General features: G+C 44.1%; 1 protein-coding gene across 1 annotated transcript in view; it reads left to right on the forward strand.

Moving 5' to 3' along the window:
- Positions 1-23,900, forward strand: part of NHS (NHS actin remodeling regulator) — a 103,725-nt gene that overhangs the window by 39,109 nt on the left and 40,716 nt on the right. Inside the window, exons 2-3 of the mRNA XM_040468201.1 lie at positions 12,328-12,480; positions 16,904-17,037. Of these exons, the coding sequence (XP_040324135.1) occupies positions 12,328-12,480; positions 16,904-17,037 (287 nt within the window). The remainder of the gene's footprint in view (positions 1-12,327; positions 12,481-16,903; positions 17,038-23,900) is intronic.

The raw sequence follows: 23,900 nt of genomic DNA on the forward strand, positions 1-23,900 counted from the left end.
GGTTTGTGAGATTGAGCCCCACGTCGTGCTCTGCACTGACAACATGGAGCCTGCTTGGGATTCTCTCTCTCCTCTCTGTCTGCCCCTCCCCCAACTTGTGTGTGCACATACTCTTCCTCAAATATTTTTAAAATGCAGAAACTAGATAGGTATTTATGAACTAGATCCACCTGAATGGGCTGGCCAGGAGCCTCTCAAGTTTTCTTTTTATGCACCCAAAGGAATGTACAGGACCTTAACAATCTTTGTATTTGACACCTTCAATCAATGCATGTGACTTTTTTTAAACTTTTTTTAAATGTTTATTTATTTCGGAGACAGAGAGAGCATGAGTAGGGGAGGGGCAGAGAGAGAGGGGGACACAGAATCCGAAGCAGGCTCTAGGCTCTGAGCTGTCAGCACAGAGCCTGACGCGGGGCTCGAACCCACAGACTGTGAGATCATGACCTGAACTGAAGCCAGACACTCAACTGACTGAGCCGCCCAGGCGCCCCCAGTGCATGTGACTTTTCAACAAAGTACTCCATTTTCAGTAGAAAATATCCTAAAGACAAAAGAACAGAAAGAAATCTAAGGCTGAATTCAGTTGTCTTATTGTAGTCATTTTGAGACTATTCAAATAAGAAATTATGCCACTGTCATTAACAACCAAGATTTTTAGCCTAAGAGAAAAGAGATCAATTATAAAATCAAGGCAGTTAAATTAAAACCTGTAATCTTAGATTTGAATTGGAAATAGCAGTTTGAACTCATGATTTATCTTCACCTTCTGAAACTTACATATTCTCTAGCTCTATTGAGAAATCTCAGAGTCAATGACAACCCGGCAAAAATGAGTGCCCGTGGCATGCAGAGTGTGCTCTCTTAAAGCCTGTTCCCTCTGACGGGAGCCAGGGCTTCGTGGGGAAAGGGCTGATTCCATGTCTGGGCAGCAAACATGCAAAGTGAACCTGGGACACCTTATCACACCTTAAAACTCTGACAGAGGAGGAGACAGACCTTGAGAGGTCCAGCTCAGTGCCACACAGGAAGCGGCACCTTGGGAAGAGCCAGGAGGCCCGGTCTCTGCCCTTGCAGAAGGCAGCCTCACCCAGGCAGGCCTCCAAGCTGCAGCCCTCTCAGGTAATGTTCCTACCAGAATCCAGAGCTGTCTGACCAGGTTTCCTCACTGCCATGCTTAAGGGATTTTGACAACAAATCCATGTGGAGCCATTTTGGCACCGGAGAACTTCACACATTAGCCAGCAGCACAAGCGAGACATCCCAGGTCTGAAATGCACGTTTGTGTGCTGTGAGGGTTACATTTCTAACTCCCCCAAGACTACAGGTACCCTGACCACATTCCCTCGCCCTGCCACTTCGGTGCACAGAAGCCTGATTTATAGCTCCCAGGCACTGCAGTTGTTGTTGGAGGGCTTTCTCTGGCCAGGGAGCCTGCTTTTCTAGAAGTAGCAGATAAATCCCCCAACTCCCTCACCTCTAAAATGTGTGTTCTGCACTGGCTCCCAATAGATCCAGCCCCAGTTCCTCACTGTGTTCATGAGTGCACCCTTTATTGGCTTTCTTCCCTTCCTTTTCTCACTTCCCCATTACTCCTGATTGGTAGCTTCCTAGAGTTCTCTCCTAAATAAACTTGGACACGAACCTTTGTCTCAGTGCCTGTTCTGGGGGACACCAAACTCTTCATTCTCTGAGTCTGTCTTCCATGGGCAAATAGGGAAAGAGCCACTGTCCATGGAGAGTGAGCCTCCCTGAGCATCACCGCAGACTCAGCTAGACTAAAGCTAATTGAGTCACAAGAGAACACATCTTTTCTGATTCCAGATTTGATATATCATGCATTAAGTGTTCCTCACTCAGAAATCATGCCTCGTGTTTTTTTAAAATTTATTTTGAGGGACAGAGAGCGAGCAAGCATGCACACGTGCTAGCGCAAGTGGGGTAGGGACAGAGAGAGAATCCCAAGCAGGCTCCATGATTAGCAAGGAGCCCAGCATGGGGCTTGATGCCATAACCATGAGATCATGACCGGAGTCGGACGCTTAACCAGTTGAGCCACTTTAGGCACCCCATGCCTTGTCTTTTATAGAGAGCACAGAACTCATTATAAATGTCTAGGCTTTTGGAGTGAAAAGGTCCTTGGAAAAGAATTCCTTTTGGCTGGCAGGCTGATGTATTCATAGCTTCTTTGTTGGCCCCTTAAAGGGCATTACTTCTCCTCTACCTACGAAGATACTACTTAGCAAATAATAATTCTAAGTAAGTGCAGTGGAGGTGGTATATGGGGTCTTTTGCAAGTATTTTTAAATTTTTCATTGTCACTGATGATCTCTAAGTAAATTTTAAGAGCCTAATCTCTACCTAGGAGAGGAGATTTATTAGCATACATAATTGGATGTCATGTGCTAATTACCTTATTGCTTCACAATTTAACCAAGCCAAGGGCATCCGTCCAAGAAAACAAGAGGCTCCATGTACCATACTGGAAACAGAACCCTTTCCTCTTACATCCAGTGGCTGTGTGCAATGTCTTCTGAAATAGGTGATTTTCACAGGCGTTCACTGACCTGTTTCTCCCATTCCAGCTCCACTTTCTTCTCTGGAATGTCACCGGTGCCCATGTGCATGACATCACATCTGTAGTTTGAGCAGAAATGAAGGGACTTTACAACACCATATTCATCTTAGTGGCCAGAGTGCCTTCTTTCCTCTCCATTTTCCTGCTTGAATTTAAAGGAAAGAAGAGGGGCGCCTGGGTGGCTCAGTGGGTTAAGTGTCTGACTTCAGCTCAGGTCATGATCTCGCGGTTCGTGAGTTCGAGCCCCACGTCAGGCTCTGTGCTGACAGCTCAGTGCCTGGAGCCTGCTTTGGATTCTGTGTCTTCCTCTCTCTCTGCCCCTCCCCCACTCATGCTCTGTCCCTCTCTGTCTCTCAAAAAATGAATAAACATTTAAGAAAAATTTTTTAAAGGAAAGAAGAACATCAACCTCACCTGGTTGTTTGTAAATTGTGAAAACAGATTTGTGATATTCACCCTTTTCTAAATCTTGGAAGTATTTCTTTTTCTAATGTTTATTTTTTTATTTTGTGTGTGTGAGAGAGAGAGAGCGAGCACACATGCGAGGGTCAGAGAGAGCAGGGGATAAGAGGATCTGAAGCAGGCTCTGTTGCAATAGCACAGAGCCCGACGCGGGGCTGGAACTCATGAACCACGAGATCACGGTCTCAGCTCAAGTCGGATGCCTAACCTACTGAGCCACCCAGGCACCCCTTGGAAGTATTTCTTAACTACCCATTTGGTTCTCCTGAGAGATCAAATTCCTTATTTCTGATCATTGTTCTCCTTTCTCCACGGAACCTTTTTGCAAACCTATAAAACCGCCTGTATCTCTTTAAGGGATGTGAGGCTGGTGAAGCAAGTGTTGAGCCGAGCCCCCATCCGTCCCTCTCTAGTTGAAGCTCCTGTACGCATGTCTTGAAAACTGGAACAAATGTGTCACTTCTTGGTGATGGGCTGGTCATCTGCAGCAAGGTTGTTGGAAAGGAAGCACTCTACCACTAAGAACATGCTGTCCTCTCTGGCAAAGCCAACCTTGGGGTTGGCCTAATTACTACATTGAGCTATTTAGATAGTTTTTTTGAGCAAAACAGTGGAATGTCACTAACTTAATATTTTTCACCCTAATGCCTACTTGTTGCCTTGGCCTCTCCTTCTTTAAACTCGTGCTACTTGAATGTGGTCTGCTTCCTGGCAGCACCAGCATCCCAGAGGAACCTGTTCTTGGCTCAGCTGGCTGAAGCGCTTCTGGAACCCTAAAATCCAGAGGACTGATTTCTTAGAGAACAGAGGAGAGGTTCTGGGTTTTGTTTTGTTTTGGAAGTAGAACCTGATGGATGTGTCGAGTGGCAGATAGTGACTAAGCAAGCCGAAGGGCGCCACAGCCAGGCTCGACACTGGCATGGGAGGAAGATGTCGCCAAGGGAAGTGCATGGGTCAGGAGACCTGAGCTTGGGTTTTGCCTCTGCCAAAACTCAGTTCTGCGATCCCAGGCCAGATCTTTGTTGATTTCCTCATCAGTACATGAGAGGGGTGGCCCAAACAGCAGCTTTCGGTGTGTTGACTGCTACCCGTTGCAAGAAACACATTTTTACCAGCATGCGCACCCGCGACAGAAACAATCGCTTCACCAAACAATACTTACTACGTGCGGTGCATTTTGGTATTTTCTATCCTATTCTCTTCTATTTCATTGTTTTAAAAATGCTAGTCTTGACCTGCTGAACGGATTTCACAATCCACTAATGTGTCATGCCCTATGGTTTGAAAAAACACAGAACTCTTTAATTTCCGAGGGCCCCTGTTAGATGCCTAAAGGAATTTTCTTAAAACAATAGCTGATCTGCGACAGATGGCTACATGCTTACATTCTGGAGGAAGTGCATGGTGTAGAACATGGCAGCAGAATGACCTGAAGATAAACAAGCAAATTATAAACCGCTTCCGAGAATGCATAGTGCTGCAGCTCTGACAGTGACTCAGAGAATTAGGATCTCCAAGTCCTTACAGTGAATGCTGCCCCAGTAAACCCACAGCAGAGACTGGGGACATGCGACCTGTCAGAGAGGCCACGGGCTCCCTGACTGTGGGCAGCCTTCTTTCTAGCTTCCAGATTGTAAGACCCTCCTCCCCCAAAGAGTGATCTCTAGTGGCCTCATCTTTGTTTACACTTCATTCACCAAGAAGACAGGCAAATAAAGAAAAAAGAAACTTTGAGAGCTCCAGACTTTCCTCTTTTGAACTGTGACCCCAATCCTGGCTTCTTGGTCTTCTTTTGTTCCCAGTTCAGGAAGGGGAACAATATTTAGTGAGCAGGGATGAGGCAAGGACTTTGTCGTTTCATTGACTCCTCTGAACGACGCCGGGAAGGCTCTAGGATTCCCCACTTTGCAGAGGAGGGTACAGAGGCCTAAAGAATTGAGTAACTTGTTTTGGATCCACTGCTGCTGTGAAGAGTCCCCATCCTTCCATCCCAGAACTCAGGGTCTTTCCCCCAGCATGAACACAGTCCTTCTTGGGCATACTGCAGCCCCACTTATCTTGGTGACCAGCAGAAAACGGGCATAAGCAGCACAGGACAGGACTCAGTGAGGAGAGAGTCCAAACCGCCATTTGTAAAGATGGGGAAGTGGACTCCTGGGAAGGTTCAGTGACTCGTGTAAGGGCACAGAACTGCCAGTAGGACCCAGGCCTCTAGTGGTCTTTCCACAGGATGTCAGACACGAAGACAGCAACAATGGTGACAGCAATAATTAAACAGTACTCCTAGTATGCAGCCTTATTTTATTTTAGAAGTTGGGGAAATATTTTTAGGGGAAAAATCGTTCTAGATCCTTTTAGTGTATAAATAAATACACAAGACGTGTTCTTTTCTGTGAGTGCTGGAATGTTTCAGGACACTGGAACTTGTTAGGAAGCCTAGATTTTTCTGATGCTGAGGGGTCCATTGGATGCTTTGTCCACAGTGGGAAACAATTCTGAATTACTGTGGTTCTCCAGAAAAGTCCAGCAGGGACAGACTGGGAACCCGGCTCTGGTGTCAGGCTGCTCTAGAAGTGGCAGGAGCTCAATGCTCCCTATCTGGCTCCTTCCTCCACACCCCCAAGCAGAGTAGGCAAGGGGCTGGTTGCCAAGGAAGGAAGGGCAGGCGGGAATGAATGGTTGCACTTGGTGAGACCCTCCCTCCCTAGCTCCCCAACAGATCTGAGGACTCAGGCAGCAGTAATAGAGACCCGGAGTACATTTCTGTTTTGCTTACCAGGCTGACTATGGCTGAGGATTGGCTTCAGCATAGCAGGGACCTGGGGAGCAAATGGGTGACGGTGACGTATCTGTGACACTGACCCTCTCAGATGCTCCTTAATATATTCGTGTGCTAACACATTCCCTGCTGCTTTCTGTCACAGGGCATCAGAGTGGATGGGATTGTGGAGAAATGTGTTCCCGGCAAGAAATCCTTGTGATGGGTGGGAGGGAAGGAAGGTTAGTTATGTGGACGTGGGTAGTTAGACCTGTAGGCACTCTGAGAATATTTAAAAATCCAAAAGGCAATTCCGTTTCTGGATCCCTTTGGACATCTCTCTGAAATTTTCACCACACACAGCATTCAGACTTGGATTTCGGCTGCCACCTTCCCCTTTTCAATTCTGGAGAGCTTGAGAGAAGGAAGGAGCAGCACGGGGAAAGAGTCAGCGGCAGGGGTGCAGAGGGGCTTGGAAGACAGGCCAGGGGTCAGCATTTTGCACTCCTCCTAGGGCTGATCAACCTGTAAGGGAATGAGGAGTTAGTGAGGCCAGAAAAAGCAGCAGTGAATGAGTACCAGCCCTCGAAGGACAGGAGAGGCCAAGGGCAAGATTCTATTTCCGCCTTATCTTTACCCCTTCGCAACCATTCCTAAACGCGAGCCCCTTCCTGTCCTTAGAAATGGCCCTTCCAAGAGAGTGGCAGCCACTAGTTTTCCTCCACTTCCAAGTCACTTCATTTCAGATGAACCCAGTGACCAGATCTGTGCTTTCAATACATCACTATGCATCAGGTCTAGACAATTACATTATATTCAGAGTTTGACAGGGAAATGAACTAAGTTCAGTCTATAAAGACTTTTCACTGCCCTGTGGACATTGCCTACAATGGTATTCTCTTTCAGCAGTTTGGTTTTACGGTGTCTGTATTTCTGGAATATGACAGATCTTCTGGGCACTTTCTGGAAGATTCACTCAGTCCTTGGTTACACCTAATCCTATGCATGATATAGACAGTGGCAATTCAGAATCTTTGATTTTTATTTTGAGAAGCACTAGATACTTTTTATGTGGCAGACAGCCTACTCTACACCCGTCCCCAATCAGCCTTAGTTTAGGCAAACATTTCAGTACTTGTTTGGGAAAGAGCAGCAGCTTGGAAGCCAAACAGACAGAATTTCTAGTCCCAGATCATCCACTGGCCAGGTGTGTGAGACTTTGGAAATTTACATACTCTCTCTGATTTCTTTTTCCTTATCTGTAAAATGGGAGTAGTACTTTAATCTTTAGGTTGTGTGAAAATCCCATGAGCGTAATACACCTGATGACCAGCTTGGCATGTAGCGGAGCTCCCAGTGAGAGCCTATAGTTTTGGACAGGAGAAATGAAACAGCCCAGAACCTTTTTTCTGCTGTAGGGGATAAAAATGAGACACATAGCCCTATTTCCCATTGTAATCCATGCCCTTATCTACCCCTTTTTTGGAGAGCAATAACAAAGGAAGGAGAGGACAAGTACCAGGCAAGGCAAGCAACTGGCTCTAGGAAAATAGATGCAATAGTGGGAGGGTGGATTAGTTTTCTATTGCATAACAACATATTACAAATGTAGCAGCTTAAAACACTACCCATTTATTATCTTGAAGTTTCCATGGGTCTGGAGTCTGGGCACAGGTCCACTGGGGTCCTCTGCTCAGGGTCCCAGTTGTCTGCAGTCAAGGTTTTCGTTGGGGCTGAGTTCTCATCTGAGGCCTGGGGGCTTCCCCCAAGCGCAGTGGTTGTTGGCAAAACGAATTTCCTTGAATTTGTAGAATGGAGGCCGTCTGCTATTACTGTCTGCCATTATTTGCCACTCAGCCTTCTCTACAGTGTGGCGGTTTGTTTCTTCAAGGGCGACAAGAAAATTTCTCTGCTGCTGCTTGTCTTTTTTTTTTTTTAAGGGCTCACCTGATTAGGCTAGATACACTCAAGAAAATTATCTTTTTGATTAACTCACAGTCACGGGAATAGGGATCTCAAAATCTCCATTGCCATATAATGTAACATAATTCCCAGGTTCCACCTACACTCAAGGGGGGTGGGGGACAACACAGGGTACACACACAAGAGAACAGGAATCTTGAAGGCTCTCCTAGAATTCTGCCTACCACAGACGGGCCCCTGATGTATCCAAATAAGCAGAGGAGAAACTCTTGCTTCTCTTTGTAGCATTTTTATGAGGAAGAACATTACTGGGAGTACTAAGCCCACTAGCTCTCATGGCTGAGCCATGGTGTAACTGTTAAACAGGGAAGAGAAGGGTGCAGAGTGCATGTGAAGATGGCTGACAACTTTGAAATGGCAGTGGGGCAATGAGCTTATGAATGAGTGTATTAAACTTTCATTGAACTGTTACTTACAGAAAGGGATACATTTTTTTTTTTTAAGAAGGAAAGTGGGAGTTTTCCCTGGAAGAGCTCCATTAGTGCCTGTATGTCTGCCTCCAGTGGACACATAATACTAGTTAATGCTCTGTAACCAAAGGACAAAACTGAAAGCAAAGGGATTAAAGAGTTTTCCTTCCCTTCCCCGTCTAAGAGATAAACACAATTGTAGCAACTGATGAGTAAAATGTTTACCTGCTAATGCGTGGCAGAAATCCATTATAGCTTCTCCGCAGATAAAGAAACAGACTGGATGGGGAGAGGTAAGGATTCCCAGCCCTGAATGCTGTCATTGAGAGAGCTGGGTCTTCCTAGGAACTGTGACTTGGCTGACTGTGCTGGAACTTGTGTTAGTCTTTGCATCTATGAATCCACATCCCTGAGCAGCAGGCAGAGCGTTGCAGCCCAGAAACTCGGCGCTGCCTTGCCCAGTAGGCACAGCAAGAATGTGTTTATGGCATCAGCAAGTCAGGGGTACCTGAAAAATGCTTTTTTCCCCAAATAACTTTGTATTTAATATTTAATAACGAAGAAAGAGAATTTTACAGAACTTCTTTACATTTGTTTTGTGATTGCTAATTTATGCTTTAATTTGGGATTAACCTGTGCAGAAAGGTGGAGTTGGAGGAGTGGAGACTATGACCTTTTTGGTGTTAGGGCCTTTAGAAGTCTAGAGGTCTTAGACTATCCCTCAGGAATGGTAGAATAGTAGAACACAGGAGTCAGCCAGAGGTCTCTTCTCCCAACCTCCTGCCTCCAGGCAGGATTACATCTAAACCGTTTTCCCACAAAACCAGAGAACAGATGCTCCAGGAGGGCAAGGATTCTTGTGGGTTTTGTTCTGTGCTGTATCCCAGCACCCAGCACTGTGCCTAGGACATAAGAGCTATTTGGAAAACATCCCAGGTGTGGATAGAGGTTTTCATTTGCAGCGGTCTCTTCTCTCCTACCGTGTTGCCCGTCTCCTTTCACTCATAAGATCCCAAGGCATCATCACTTAACGTTCTGTGCTTCTCACATATGCCTCATGATAAAAACTAATCTGAGGCACTTTTCAAGTACAGAGATTACTAGACCTCTGTTGGAAATTCTGGTTCAGGAAGTCTAGGCCGGAGCCCAGGAATCTGTGTTTCTGACAAGCACTTCTGGTTGAGTCTTTTCTTCAGATGAACGCTGAAATAAATAGCAGGAGCCCAGCTCTTCCCCACACTGAGGTTAAGGAGCCATGATCACTTGACCATGGTTTCTGAGGGGCTATCAAAAGTTAACATCCTGAGCTGCTCATCAGTGATGCTATGGGAATGAGGGGCTATATAGCCTTCTGATCTATCCCCAAGTCACCTGGACCCAGCCCTGAATCCTGGCTCCTACCTTCCTGAAAGGATGGGCCTGGGAGAGGAGGTGCTCAGGAGTCCCTCTATTCCTAGAACTGCCCACTGAGCTTCTTGGCCTCCTCTTTTCCCCAGACAAGCTCTCCGTTCAGTCCCTTCTTCCAGCTGTCATGAGCACATGAATTCCCACCTGCCTCTGTTAAGTCTGCTAATGACCTCTGCATGCAGGCAGGGGCTGACTTTTTAGTCAATCTTGGTCACTGAACCAGAGCATTTCTCCAAGGGTGGCTAAATAACGCCTCTGTCTCAGCACTTCCCCTACTTTACATGGGAGAGGAGGGAGGCTCTGATCCAGATGTGGCCTGCCCTTTCTACCCACCTCATGTGAGGCCTGAAGAGGCTGGTCTCTCTCTCAGGGATTCCTCCCAGGGTTTCTTATCCCCAGGACTCAGTGACCCCTGATTGGTTCACCAAGCACTTACAGTTTACAAGGAAAGGGTTGAAGTTATAGAGTAACTCAAGAAAGAAAAGTTGCTGCCTTTATGCTTGGCCCCACAGAACTTTGCCCTAAGAATACTCTCCCCTACCCAGGGAGATCATCCTGGGATCTCTAACCCTTGGGCCTGAATTTCTTCTTGGAGATTAAACACCAAGGAAGAAAACAATCTAGGTCAAAGGGAGTAATCTGCTCTGTAGTTGAAGGTGAGAGAATAGAACAGAGTATTTGTTTATGGTTGTCCAGTAGAATAGCTACCTATAGCTGTTTAAACTTAAATTTTTAAAAAATTAAAAATTGTTTAATAGCCAGTGTGGCTAGTGGCTACCACATTGGATGGCACAGCTAATAGGGCATTTAATCATCACAGAAACTTCTGTTGGATGGCACTGTTTTAGAGGTATGGCGTTGTCCCTTTGACCCTGTCCATGTGATGTTTCTTTAGCATCTTGGGAAATATGTCTTTGTTTCTATTGGCAGTCTTTGTGGTTATGATGCATTATTCTAGGGAAAAAAACCCCACTATTGAAGACTGCATTAGAAAACAAAACCAAAACCAAAAATAACTGCCATAAATGTAGTACTGGGTGGGAGGGATTAATTATCCAAAGGTTGTATTTTCCCCAGTTTTTTTCTATTTTCCTTCTACAAAACTATCGTTCCTCCTTTTCCATTTGCCTTTCTGCTTTATCTGTAGATTATCTGGTTCTGTGCAAGGTTTCCCAGACAAGTGAAATGATAAACCAGACTTCAAAAAGAAAAGGATCAGAGAAGAGCCAAAAATTTGTTTGGGGCACGGGAATAAATGGTTGGGCAGAACACCCCCAAATCACACACTGGGGGAAAGAGGGAAAGCAGTGGAAGGAGACGAGACTGGGAGGAACAGGGGTCTGGTCTGGATAGCAGGCCTGGCAGGTGAAGCACTGGGGGCCAGTTCTCACCATTCCTGAGGCTGGCAAGCTGCCCAGGCGCTCCGGAATTCCTCTGTGCAGTAATTTCCTAACCAAAATCTTCCTGCTTAGAACCATTTCCTCCCATAAGAATTTGTCTTCAACTCATGGTGGATCTCCATCCTAGACTCAGTGTGCATAAAGACGACCTTGAGCTTAAATGCTGTGTTTGGGGGAAAGAGGCCTCCATCCCTACGAGTTGCAAGGACGGTACACCTCTTCTCACCAGCGCTGTCTGGTTTCCTCACTGAACCCCTGGGACCTCTGTAATGGGCTCTTCAGTGCATGTCCTCTCCCCTGCATGAAACTAGGGAAGCTGAGCAATGCTTCGAAAGACAGCAGGCGATGGAGTCGGCAGGTGATAGGCAGGGTAAGGTGAAACAGTGAGGGTTGGGGGCCCAGGGTCACAGGAGACAACAAAACAGGGGAGAAGCAAAGTTCAGGTGGGCATCAGGAGCAGGTGTACAGAAGTATAGTTCCAGGCCCTGTGGCCAGAAGACTGGAGCTGGGGTGACCTTTTTGACTAATTCCTGAGGCTTTTGTCTGCATACTTTCTAAAAAACGTTCATTTATTTATATGGGGGAGGGGAGGGGCAGAGGGAAGAGAGAAAGAATCCCAAGCAGGCTCGATGCGGGGCTCAAACTCACGAACCGTGAGGTCATGGCCTGAGCCGAAATCAAGAGTCAGACACTTAACCGACTGAGCCACGCAGGCGCTCCTCTGCATTCTTGGAAGGCAGGACCTCCCATGCCACCCCCTAAGCAAGGCTGGCCAGGAGTTTGTCCAGGTTGATGAGTGACTGTGTCAGAGAGCATAAAATGAAAGGTGTGGAGAGGATGTTAGCTGGTCACAGGCAGATGGTTGGTGTCCTGGGGTCTCCCATCCCTTAGCTCGGGGGCAAAGGGTGTCTTTTTCCATACTGTAAGCCACAAACCTTTCCCCAGCCTTGTGTGAGTTCCTGATGTGAATGCAGCAGTCTGGACTTCCACTCCACACAGATTCCCTGCCCCTGCCCCCCTCCCCACCCAGAGTCTGCCAGATGCACAATTTATTTATTTTTTTTTTCAACGTTTTATTTATTTTTGGGACAGAGAGAGACAGAGCATGAATGGGGGAGGGGCAGAGAGAGAGGCAGACACAGAATCGGAAACAGGCTCCAGGCTCTGAGCCATCAGCCCAGAGCCTGACGCGGGGCTCGAACTCACGGACCGCGAGATCGCGACCTGGCTGAAGTCGGACGCTTAACCGACTGCGCCACCCAGGCGCCCCCAGATGCACAATTTAAAGCTTGTGATGTATAACACCCCGTTTCTCTCTCTGTCTCACAGCCGTCTCCAACCTGGACATTGAGAGTAAGCTGAGCGTATACTACCGCGCCCCGTGGCACCAGCAGAGAAACATCTTCCTCCCGGCCACGAGGCCGCCCTGCGTGGAGGAGCTGCACCGCCGTGCCCGGCAGAGCCCGCAAGCCCTGCGCAGAGGTGACTGATTCCGGGATTGGGGGTGTTGATTTTCAGGGAGAGGGCAAGGAGCTTGTCCATCTGAGGGAGGGGGGGGTTCTTTCTCTGTGCCATCAGTTCCGGCACCATCCCTTGTTACACAGCAAGTACTTCGAAATGATCCCTTTTCTACCCTGAAATGAAATTCGTGGGTAATTATATACATAATTAAAAATAGCATGATCTGAATATGATAATAAAAAGAATTTCAAAGGAAAATTATTTCTGATATTTGCAGTATACAATGCCTGGGCACGACTGCACTAGAAGACATAATGAAGCAGTCAGATGTCTGTGCCTATCAAAAGTAGGTTTGGATTAAGTCAAGACAATCAGAAGCCATTCTGAACAAAAAGTAGAGGGAAATGAAAGGGCAGAGGACACAACCATAAAAACTGGTATGTTCTGCATATATTAAGCATGAGCAAAAAAAGACTAGAAAAAAAACCTTTGGATTATAATTTAAAGAGAATTAGATTTGACTCAGAAATAGGTTCTAGGCTTTTCTGTTATAGGAAATTCTGATAGGACATTTGTGGGACCTAGAGCACTATTTCATTGTTTAGGAAGATCCTGTGCATTGTAGGAGGGCTGTCGTCCTTGGCTCCTGCCTAAACCTGCCCCCATACCCCCTGCCCCAGGGGATCCCGCTCCTGTTGAGAACCATTCTACAGCGGAGTGAGTGGCAGCTTGGAGAAGTCCGAAACCTCGCTTAGGGTCACACAGAGCCCATTTAGGTAGAGTGCCAAGACTCAGAGCCAGGCCTCCAGACCCCCGGCCAGAGCTCTTTTCCTCCTCACCATACACTGTGTCCTAGGAAAATAAATATTTCTCTTTCTCTTTCATTCTGAGAAAGCCAGAGACAGGCACAGAACAAAGTAGAAGATAACAGCCTTCTCTTACCTTCCAGGGGCTCAAAACCATTCTAATTAGGACAAGGAGATTAAAAACTGGGATCACCCTTTTAGAGACCCCTAAATTGGGTATGAGAAGTTGGCATGCGAGCTTTTTCGGCCTTTAGATTTTCGCTGTGGAGACAGATGGTATCTGTACATTCAATGTCCTTTTTCCAAATTCCCTATGTTCCTTTAAGGAATGGTATTTTCCAAAAGCATTACAATTCAAATAAAATAAATAATGTCGCTAGCAGGATGGAGAAATGACAAATTTGTTTTCAGCTTATTTTCTTCCACATGTGTATGACTTCTCCCTTTTCCCATATCCCTGTGTTCTCCCCCTTTAATGAAAGAATTAACCTACTAATATCCCTAACGCAACTGTTGCTAAAAATGCCCCTTGGTTATTAGTAGCAGATACTGTGACACTTAGGATGAAGAGTGATGATGGGTATCCTCTAGAGGTATCTCTGGCCTTCTTACTATTGACTGATTTTTAAAGTTGAGTCACTTCGATTTTACGGTTGGCTGAAAAGTCCTTCTTTACCAAATTTTTAGTGCAGGCCACCTTCTGGAAATCTTCCTTAACATACTCCCCATTCCTTTGCAGCCTCGATTAGGCCCCTTTCCCCTAATACTATCCTTTGACTCCTCCCAATCGTGCCACTTACAAGCTTATAACTAACCTCTTACAAGCCTATCTTCACTCTTAATCCATGAGCAACTGAAGAGCTAGGATGAGATCTTATTCATTTTTATTCAAAGCACTTAGCATGAACCTGACACAAAGTAGGTCCTCAATGAATATGTAAGTAAATCAAATTCTGTAAAAAACTGGTTGAGCATAGAGGGCATAGAATGATGACAGGGGAGTCTGATCATTCTCACTAAATACTTTCTCTGATCCCATCATCAGAGAGCTTGAGTTGTGGTAGCCCTTTAGACACAATTATTTTTATCCCTTTATTATTATTCATAAGTCATCCCTGATTAGATTTTCCCAGATTCAACCAGATAACATCAAGCTGCTTGTACACTATCCCATTTCACTGTGTTGTCAGCTTTGGACTCAATGACAGAACTGAGGAACAGCCAGTGCCAATATCAGTTTTCTCAGAACTTCCTCCTGGGGACTGAGAGGGATACAGGGCCTCCTGGGGTTTTGGAAGAAGACCTCAGAGCTGTGTCTCGCCCTCCCAGACTGGCTTTCTTTGAGGTTGTCTCAACAGCAAATCTTGGGTGTAGTAGTTTTAATAGCACTGCAGAGAGCCATAAACAGGAATTATAGGCATCATAGAATTAAAAACATGCAGTGTGGAATTAAAATTAGAAAGTGACTTTTTTTTTTAACCTTGTCCCGGAAACATAGTAGCTTAGCACTGCATTCATCAGAATACCACTTCTGCCATCTGGTGGCCGTGACTAATAGCTAGCCGACAAGGGCCTTGCTCCGCAGACGCCGGAGTAAGCTCCCTGTAGGTTCTCTATTTGGACAGCCCAAAGGTCCTGGCTTCCACCAGCAGTGAGTGGATAATGAAGCAGAGACAAGTGAAGCTGTGGTGGCGGCAGCACTGTGCTCCTTTTGGAGATGAGGCTATAAGGAGGGAGCTGATGGGACTGAGAGCAGAACCTTAGAAATTGGCTGCTTTTGAGATCTGCTCAATAGCAGTCCCATAAACAAAGTCTACTGAGCTCCAAGCATTGTGCTAAACCTAGGATTCAGAGGGTAATAACTAACATTTGGGCCCTGTCCACGAGGAATGCCTGTCTAGTGAGGTAGTAAACAGGGAATTCAACAGGGATGTGGGTGCTCAGAGGAAAGGACCGATCATGCCATGGAGCTTCAGAGAAGGCTTCCCAGAGCAAGTTGCACCTCAATGCATTTCAAATTATTTAGAACCTGATTCCTCTCCCCCCCGCCCCCCACTTTTTTCTTGGCAGTTCTTTATGCTCAGAGCCAAATGGCTTAAGTAATGCCACTGTTTGTTTCTAAGAAGAGAGAGGGAGAAATTACTAAGTGGCTATAAAGAGAGATTTATATTTTATATTTCCTTCCTTTCAAGGTTCAGGGCTGAGGTCTAAGTTCCATTAGCCTAAGGGAATAACGACCAAGAGTCTACTGCAGTTTCAGACTCCAGTAGATGAATGTTCTCCCCACCCCACCGCCAGAAAAAAAAGTATTATTAGGGAGTCATTAATCTAGCCTCCCTCTTCCCAGCCTCGGGCAAATGAGAGAGATTTAAGAAAGTGTAGGAAGGGAGCAACTGAATGGGAAATTGAGTTGATGTGTCCCTCCTGACTCCCTTCCTCTGACCTTTTCCTAACCAGTGACACCTGTATTCTACTCGTTATGAATTTTAAAATGTACCTTTTTCTTTGTGCTGCCCGTTTAGAAAAGCCCACTGCTTGCTTGCAGAGAAAAACAGGTGGTGGCAGTGGAAAGACATTTATTTCAAAAGGTCTTTCCGATGAACACTGGCTGTGGCGGCAGTTTAGCAAAGACTACCTACCAGTATGTGACTTTGTACCTTGGACTTGTGAGGGGTCATAAGATTTCAGGCCCTGGGCAGGAGTGTAGGCTGGATTGGGCAGGCAGGGTGGCTGTTAGTGTGGTGTGTTGGGCAGGGTGTGCTTTGGAGCTCGCTGAGACACCCAGAGAACAAAACTGTGCTCTTGATGCCTCAGTGATTCTTGTTAAGAAGCCAGGAGCACTTCATCCCACGCATGGAAATTTCTTGGCTTTCCCCAGAGGTAGCTTTACTCCTAAATCGGCCAACTGTCCTCATTGGGATTCCTATACTTTCTCTAGAAGCCCAGGATTTCAAAGCCCTTTGAGTGTTATACATGATGGGGCTTAGACGGCTGCAGTGGTGTGGTCACAGGTTTTCTAGAAAAGAAAATGTAGATAAATAAATAATTGCATGATAGAAAGATAAAAGCCCTGATGTGTAGTACCCACTAATTTCTGTGATGTAAATACTCCCACCGTGGCCCACTTCTAAGCCACCAGTAGTTTCAAAACTGGTTTGCAAAATTCCTGAACACCTAGCAATCAGCACTCCTGAGCCAGCGTGAGCTGGCTCCACCACCTACTGGATGGCTGGGAGTGTGTGTTTCTGGCACTCCCCAGGAGACTCTGGCACGTCTGTGCCTACTGTCCACTCCAGCATCAATGTCACCAAATCTTCCCCCGTTGTCCTAGACTTTTTTTTTTTGTTTTGCTCACGTTGTTTTGAAATGAGGCATGTTGAAAAATGTACTGCTTTTTCCAGACTCTGAGCCATCTTGTAGAAAGATTACAAGATGGACCCACTAAAATGTAAGTGCCAGTCTTCATATTAATGTGAAGTGAACGTTTAGTTTGGAACCATTCTAAAAATCTTACTTGGTATACAGATGAGCTAGATTAGCAAAAACTTTTTTCTAGCCTTTTGCTCATCCTCCCAAAGGGGAAAGAGAAATGGAAAATGCCAAGGATGTTTCTGTATCGTTGCTTTTTCTGCCCCTAGAACACCGCAGCCGGAGCGATCGCCGGGAGCAGAGAGCCACTGTCCCCCTTTCTGTAGTGGCTCCTCCACTGCCAGCCTACCCCCCAGCTCACAGCCAGAGGAGGCGCGAAGTAAAGGACCGGCACTTCTTAACGGTGAGCTTGGCGGCCAGCCAGCAGCCCTGTCCTTGCTCATCAGAAAGCATGAGTGGGTCTTGGGAGTCACAGTGGATGAAGCTGGGCCACGTGAGAGAGCAAATCATGGGCATTTGAGAGCAACTGGAGTTTCTTCTCCCCTCTTTCATTCATGCGTCTTTTGGAGAATAGAGTGGGGATTCAGAAGTATTTTTTTAGTTAACTGGTTGCACAATGCAGCAAAGCAATAATTGAGGACTCTAACGTCGGAGGGAAAAACTTGCTTCAAACACCAGATTTCCTGCATACAAGCTAAAAGACGTAGGGCAGGTTCCTTCTTAGCCTTCAGTTCCCTCCTCTCTAAGATGGGGATATTAACAGCATCTACCTCATAAAGTTTGAGGGTGAAATGAGATAAGACATGGAAAGAATGTAGCACAGTGCCAGGCACAGAGTAAGACCTCGATATATGTTAACTGTTACTGTTGAATGTTAAGCGCTAACTGGCAGGCGATTGTGTGGATGACTCGGTGGGGGTGGGCTGAGAAAAAAATGATGTGAAAACTTAACATATGAAGATGAACCATTTCATCATTTTATGCTTCCCCATTCTATAAGGGAGGCTAGTTCTGCAGGGTAACCAGTTACCAGAGGGCCCCCCTCACTGCTAGTGATTTCAGCTTTGCCTGGGTGGGTGTGGCTGTAATGCAGCCCAAGCCCCAAGGATGGACCACAGATGAGCCCAGAACACCTACTAAGTCCATCACCCTGGGTGTGCTTTCTAAGGCCTTGGTGGGGATAAGTGCTCACCTATAGAACTGATCTTCCATTCAAGTTCTACCCCTCAGACCTGGAGGGGACGCAGAACACAGATCGATGCATTAGGCTCACAAGGGCTGCACACTGCTGCAAGAGAAAAGGCTGCAGGGACTGGGACCGGACCCTCTGAGGAGGGGCGATGACTTCTGTGACCCAGTCAGCCCACATGGCTGCCAGAGTGGGTGGATCCCTGCTCCTTTGTCATTCTGGTTTGAGGCCAAAATCTAAAGAAGTTACAAGTGTGGGTCCAAGTTGAGGTTTTCACATGAAATGAAGTTTGTATGTAGGATAATACACCCTGCACCTTTATGGTTTTTACACTATGCAAAATAGATGCGAAATATTTGGACCACATGACACCAAACATGCAGCTGAGAAGAGACTTCATCTAAATGAATCTGCATGATGTACCATATCCGGATAAAACAGTGAGTGATAGCGAACAACACACAGACATTAGGCTTCACAGACTTCAGGTTCACCGAGTCTACTCGGTGCCATAGCACACTCAACTACACTGCTGCGGTGCAGCCCAGGGGTAAGAAAGGAAGGTGACAGACTCTTAGGGCTTTCTAGGTCTTTATATAGAGCAGTTACACATGCTAGTGATTTGTCACAAAAGCCCCTGCTCGACAAAAGTTCTTATTAAGCTCAAATCTGCTTGCTAAAGCATTTGCTTTTAATGAGGCATTTTCTGCATAAAAATGCTAAAAATATTTTTCCATTCATTATAACATGTTTTGTGGCTCATTAAGTTGTTTTTTCCAGGGGGGCGGGTGAGAGAGAATGTTGAACATTTACAGAAATGACATAAAAATATCACCATTTGTCATAATCTGCATAATTTTTAATAAAGTCTAAATACCAAAGTAAGGCTCTAGGAAAAGGCCTAAAATCATGAATAACAATGAAGGTGCTTCATTGACCCAACAAACATCAATAAGAGGTCTAGATCTTACTTATGTAAACCAGAAAGTGTACCCACCTCAAATGATAATACTTAGTATTTCCAAGTAATTGGGGAAATTTTAACTGTTTCATTTCTCTGAGTTTGGGTCACCAAGTTCACTGGAAGATCTTCCATTCAAGTTCTACCCCTCAGACCTGGAGGGGACGCAGAATACAGAACACAGATCTATGCATTAGGCTCACAAGGGCTGCACATTGCTGCAAGAGAAAAGGCTGCGGGGACAGGGACTGGACATTTGCAGCCAAACTGCTAGATAGACCTTTTCTTACACAGCAAATTGCTGGATACACGTTTTCTTAGACAGTAACTCTCCTTTCATCTGTGAGACTTTAGTTGAGCCATTTTTTTTCTTCCTTTAAAAAAGCATTCCTAATGAGATTCTGATACATGATCTTCCACAACCCTGCACCCTACACACTGTAGTTTGCTCATTAATGGTATAGACTGTGAAGTCAAACTGCCTGGATGTGAGCACCAGCTCTACCGTTTGTTAGCTAGCTGTGTGACCCTGGAGTTAATCATTTCAGTGTCTCAGGGTTAATAGTACACAGTACCTCACAGGTGTGAAACAAAGATTGAATGTGTTAGTACACGCGAATAGTACCTGATGCACAATAAGTACTCAATATGTATTGGACATCACCATCATTAATAGCCAATCAAGTTCGTGAAGTATCAGTGATATACAGTAATAAGATTATGGGTCTAACTAGATTTAAATCCCAGCCCTACCATTTTCTCAGTTGTGTGATTTTGAAAAAGTTACATCTTTCTGAGTCCCAGTTTCTTGTCTGTAAAATGGGGATAATAACTTCAATTTTAGAAGGTTGTTAAGAAGACTTAATACAATGTTATATAAATACAATTAAATTGTATATGAAAAAGTTCCCAGCATAGTGCCTAAAACAAACAGATATCTGAAACTATATTCATAATCAGGATAAACTCTAACATATAGTCACATATAAGACTGGAGGGAGTATAAGTTGTTACACTTTTTCTAGAGGGCAATTTCCCAATAATTGTCAAAACTATAAGATACTAAATTATGCTAAGTGAAGTCAGACAAATACCATATGATTTTACTTCTATGTGGAATCTAAAAACCAAAACAAATGAATGAACAGAAAACAGACCCATAAATACAGAGAACAAACTGATGGTTGCCAGGGATGGGTGAAGGGCAGTGGGAGGTACAGGCTTCCAGTTATAGAATAAGTCATGAGGATAAAAGATACAGTACAGGGAATAAAATCAATGGTATTATAACAGTGTTGTATGATGTCAGATGGTAGCTACACTTGGGGTGAGCATAGCATAATGCAGCATAGACTTGTCACGTCACTGTTGTACCCCTGAAACTAATGTAACATTGTGTCTCAATTATACTTCAATAAAAAGTAAATAAAAGTGGCCAAAAAAAAAAAAAACCTGTAAGATGGGGCGGCTGGCTGGCTCAGTCAGTGGAGCGTGCAACTCTCGATTTTGGGATTGTGGGTTCAGGCTCTACGTTGGGTATAGAGATTAGTTAAAAAAATAAAATCTTTAAAAAAATACTCTTTGATTCAGCAATTCTATGTGTAGGAATTTATCCCCAGGCAATAATGGGACTGTATGCAAAGATGTATTCACTAAGGTGTTCATCAAAGCACTCTTTCGAACAGGAAAAATAGTTATGTTAAATGTCCACAGTAGATACTTAATTCCGATATATTCTAGGATAGAATACAATATCAAAAATAGTGTTATAAAAGAACACTCAATGGGGCGCCTGGGTGGCTCAGTCAGTTAAGCATCTGACTTCGGCCCAGGTCATGATCTCACGGTTTGTGAGTTCGAGCCCCGCATCAGGCTCTGTGCTGATAGCTTGGAGCCTGGAGCCTGCTTCGGAGTCTGTGTCTGCCTCTCTCTCTCTCTGCCCTCCCCAGCTCATGCTCGCTCTCTGTCCTTGTTAAAAATAAATAAACTTAAAAAAAAATTAAAAAAAAGAACACTCAATGAAATGGAAAATGTATATATTTTATCAGAGATTTTTAAACAGTGTATAAGACTGTGTATAGTATGAGCTCAAAAAATATGAGTGTATATGTGAGTATACACACACACACACACACACACACACACGTGTAGGAAAAAGACGGGAAGGCTTACATACCTGTGGTTCCCAAACTGTGTGCTGAGGTACTCCAGGGCACTGTAGTGAGCTCCTAAGGGTGCACTGGGATATTGTAAATTTTCAAGAGCTACAGTGTCCTCTGTTTGGTGATGGCTCCAAAGCAGCCTCATAGCTCTTACAAGTGGTTTCTTGACATGTGATTTAAATAAAAGTTCTCCAAGGGGAATGCACAGGAAACTGACCACACAATTTAGCTTTTTAAAAAAACCCTCTGTCAGCTGAAGAGTCAAGGTTTGTTTCCCAACTTTAAAGTCCATCTGGGAGTCCTCCTTCTTCAAGGGTGGCAAAGGAGATAATCTCAGGCCGCCAGATGGTTTTCCAGAGGAATTCTACTAAACCTTCAAAGTTTAGATAATCCCAATGCCCTACAAATTGTTTCAGAGCACTGAAAATAAAGTAGAACTTCCCCATTTCTTTTATAAATCTTTTATGAAGGTTTGATACCTAAACCTGGTAAAGACTGGGAGGAAGGGAGGGGGAGGGAACCATAGACCAATATCACTCATGATTATTAATGCGGAAATACTAAACTAAATGTTGGCAAACAGAATACCACATTAAGAAATTAATATACCATGACCAAATGGGATTTATTCTAGGAATGGAAGGTTGGTTTAATATTAAGAAATCTATTAGTATCATATACCATATTAATTGATCTAAAGGAAAAAAAACCCATATGATTATCTCCATAGATGCTGGAGAGGCCTTAAATAAAATTTAACACCTATTTTTATAAAAAGACTTGAGAAAATAGGAATTGAGTGGTACTTCATTAACACAATAAAATATGTACACCTTAGTCCTAAAGCCAGTATCTTAATGGGGAAACACTACAGGCATTTCCACTAAAATCAGGAACAAGGCAAAGATGCTCACTATCTCTGCTACTAATCAGCATTTTACTAGAGAGATTAATCAATGAATTAGACAAAATCAATCAATTACAGGCATAAGAATTAGGAAGGAAGAAGTAAAGCTATATCTAGTTGCAGATGATATGATACTATAGGATTTTCCTGGTAGACAATCAATGATAAAACTCAAACAGTAAAAGAATTCAGTAAGGTAGTAGGATACAAACACACAAAAATCAATACCCTTCATTTACACAAATGATAGCCAATTAAAAGACCTAATAGTAGAGAAAACTCCGTGTATAGCAATAACAAAGACTAAACACTTAGGAATTAATTTACCAGAAATGTGCAAAACCTGTATAAGAAAAACTATAAAGCATTCCTAAAAGACACAAAATTAGACTTTCTCAAATGGAAGGATGTCCCTTGTCCTTGGATAGAACGATTCAGCATTATAAGCAAGTCAGTTCTAATTCATAAATTTAATCCAATCCCAATAAAAATACCAATAAGCTTCCTTTTAAATGGAGTTAGACCCATTGATACTAAAGTTCTCATGGAAAAACAAACATACAAGAATAGCCAGGAAAACAGTGACAAAGGAAACCAATAAGGGTGAGTAGCTCTACCAGGCATTAAAATATCTTTAAAGCCTTTATAATTACGATAGTGTGGTACTGATACAGGAGTAGAAAAATATACCAGTAGAAAAGAATACAAAATCCAGAAATCAACCCAAGTATATATGAAAACATAATCTACGATAAAGGCAGTATCTCAAAACACTGAGGCAAAAGATGGGAGCTTTTTTTTAATGATGGTAGAACAACTGGTAGAAAAATTTCACCAGAGTTTCTCAGTCTCGGCACTACTGATGTTTCAAGTCAGATAATTCTTTGCTGTGGGGGCTGTCCAGTGCATTGTGATGTTTAGCAGCATGCTGGGCCCCTACCCAAAAGATGCCAGGAGCACTCTTCCCCCTCGTTGTGACAACCCACAATGTCTCCAGACAGTGCCGCCAAACGTCCCCTGGGAAGACAAAATTGCCCCTGGTTGAGAGCCATGTAATGAGATCCATACCTCACATCATACACAAGATTAAGTTCCTAATGGATGAGGGACCTAAACATAAAAAATGAAACCATACAAGTACTGGAGCAAAATAGGGGTGAGTTATTCCTTTTTTTTCAAGGTTTTATTTTTAAGTAACCTCTACACCCAACGTGGGGCTCGAACTTACAACCCCAAGGTCAACAGTTGCATGTTCGATGGACTGAGCCACCCAAGCACCCTGAGGTGAATTATTCTCTAACCTCAGTCTAGGAAAAGGCTTTCTAACTCTGACTCAAAATACAGGGGCAGTAAAAGATTGATGAACAGTAAATATTTTTGCATGCTCAAACACCAGAAACAAAAGATAAGCAAAAACTGGTAGAAAATATATGCACTTTGTACCACAGAAAAAAGATTATTATCACTAATAGATAAATACCTCTTCAAAATTGAGGGACAAAGAAAGGAACAAAAACCTAGTAGAAAAATGGGGGAAAGCCTTGAACAGACAATTCAAAAAACACAAAAATGTTGCTTAAACTTAAGAAAAACTGTTCAAACTCACAATGAGAGAAATGCAAACACTGACAATTTATCACCTAATTAGATCGGCAAAAATTAAACAATATGACAACATATATATTTTATTGGTGAAACTGGGGGCTGGTAGGTGCGGACAGGCACTCACAAACAGTGCTGGTGGAAATGCAAACTTGGTACAACCTATCTGGAGGGGAATAAAACTACACCTCTGATAATACAAAAAGATCAATCACTGTAGTGTTGTTTAAAATCACAAGCTATCGGAAATGACCAAGATGTCTATACATAGATGGATGTATTTAAGAAGTATTTATTTATTAGTGATATTAGCCCTTCTTCTGAGGCTCATGTACCTGTAGTGATGGAATAAACTACAGGACATCCACACAGTGGAGAAGCACTTTGCAGGTGTAAAAAAAAACAAAAAAAAAGAGGAAGATCTTTCTGAACTAATAAGGAGTGA

This window comes from Herpailurus yagouaroundi, unplaced genomic scaffold (assembly GCF_014898765.1).
Source record: "Herpailurus yagouaroundi ecotype Mexico unplaced genomic scaffold, PumYag 67690, whole genome shotgun sequence".
Lineage (NCBI taxonomy): Eukaryota > Metazoa > Chordata > Mammalia > Carnivora > Felidae > Herpailurus > Herpailurus yagouaroundi.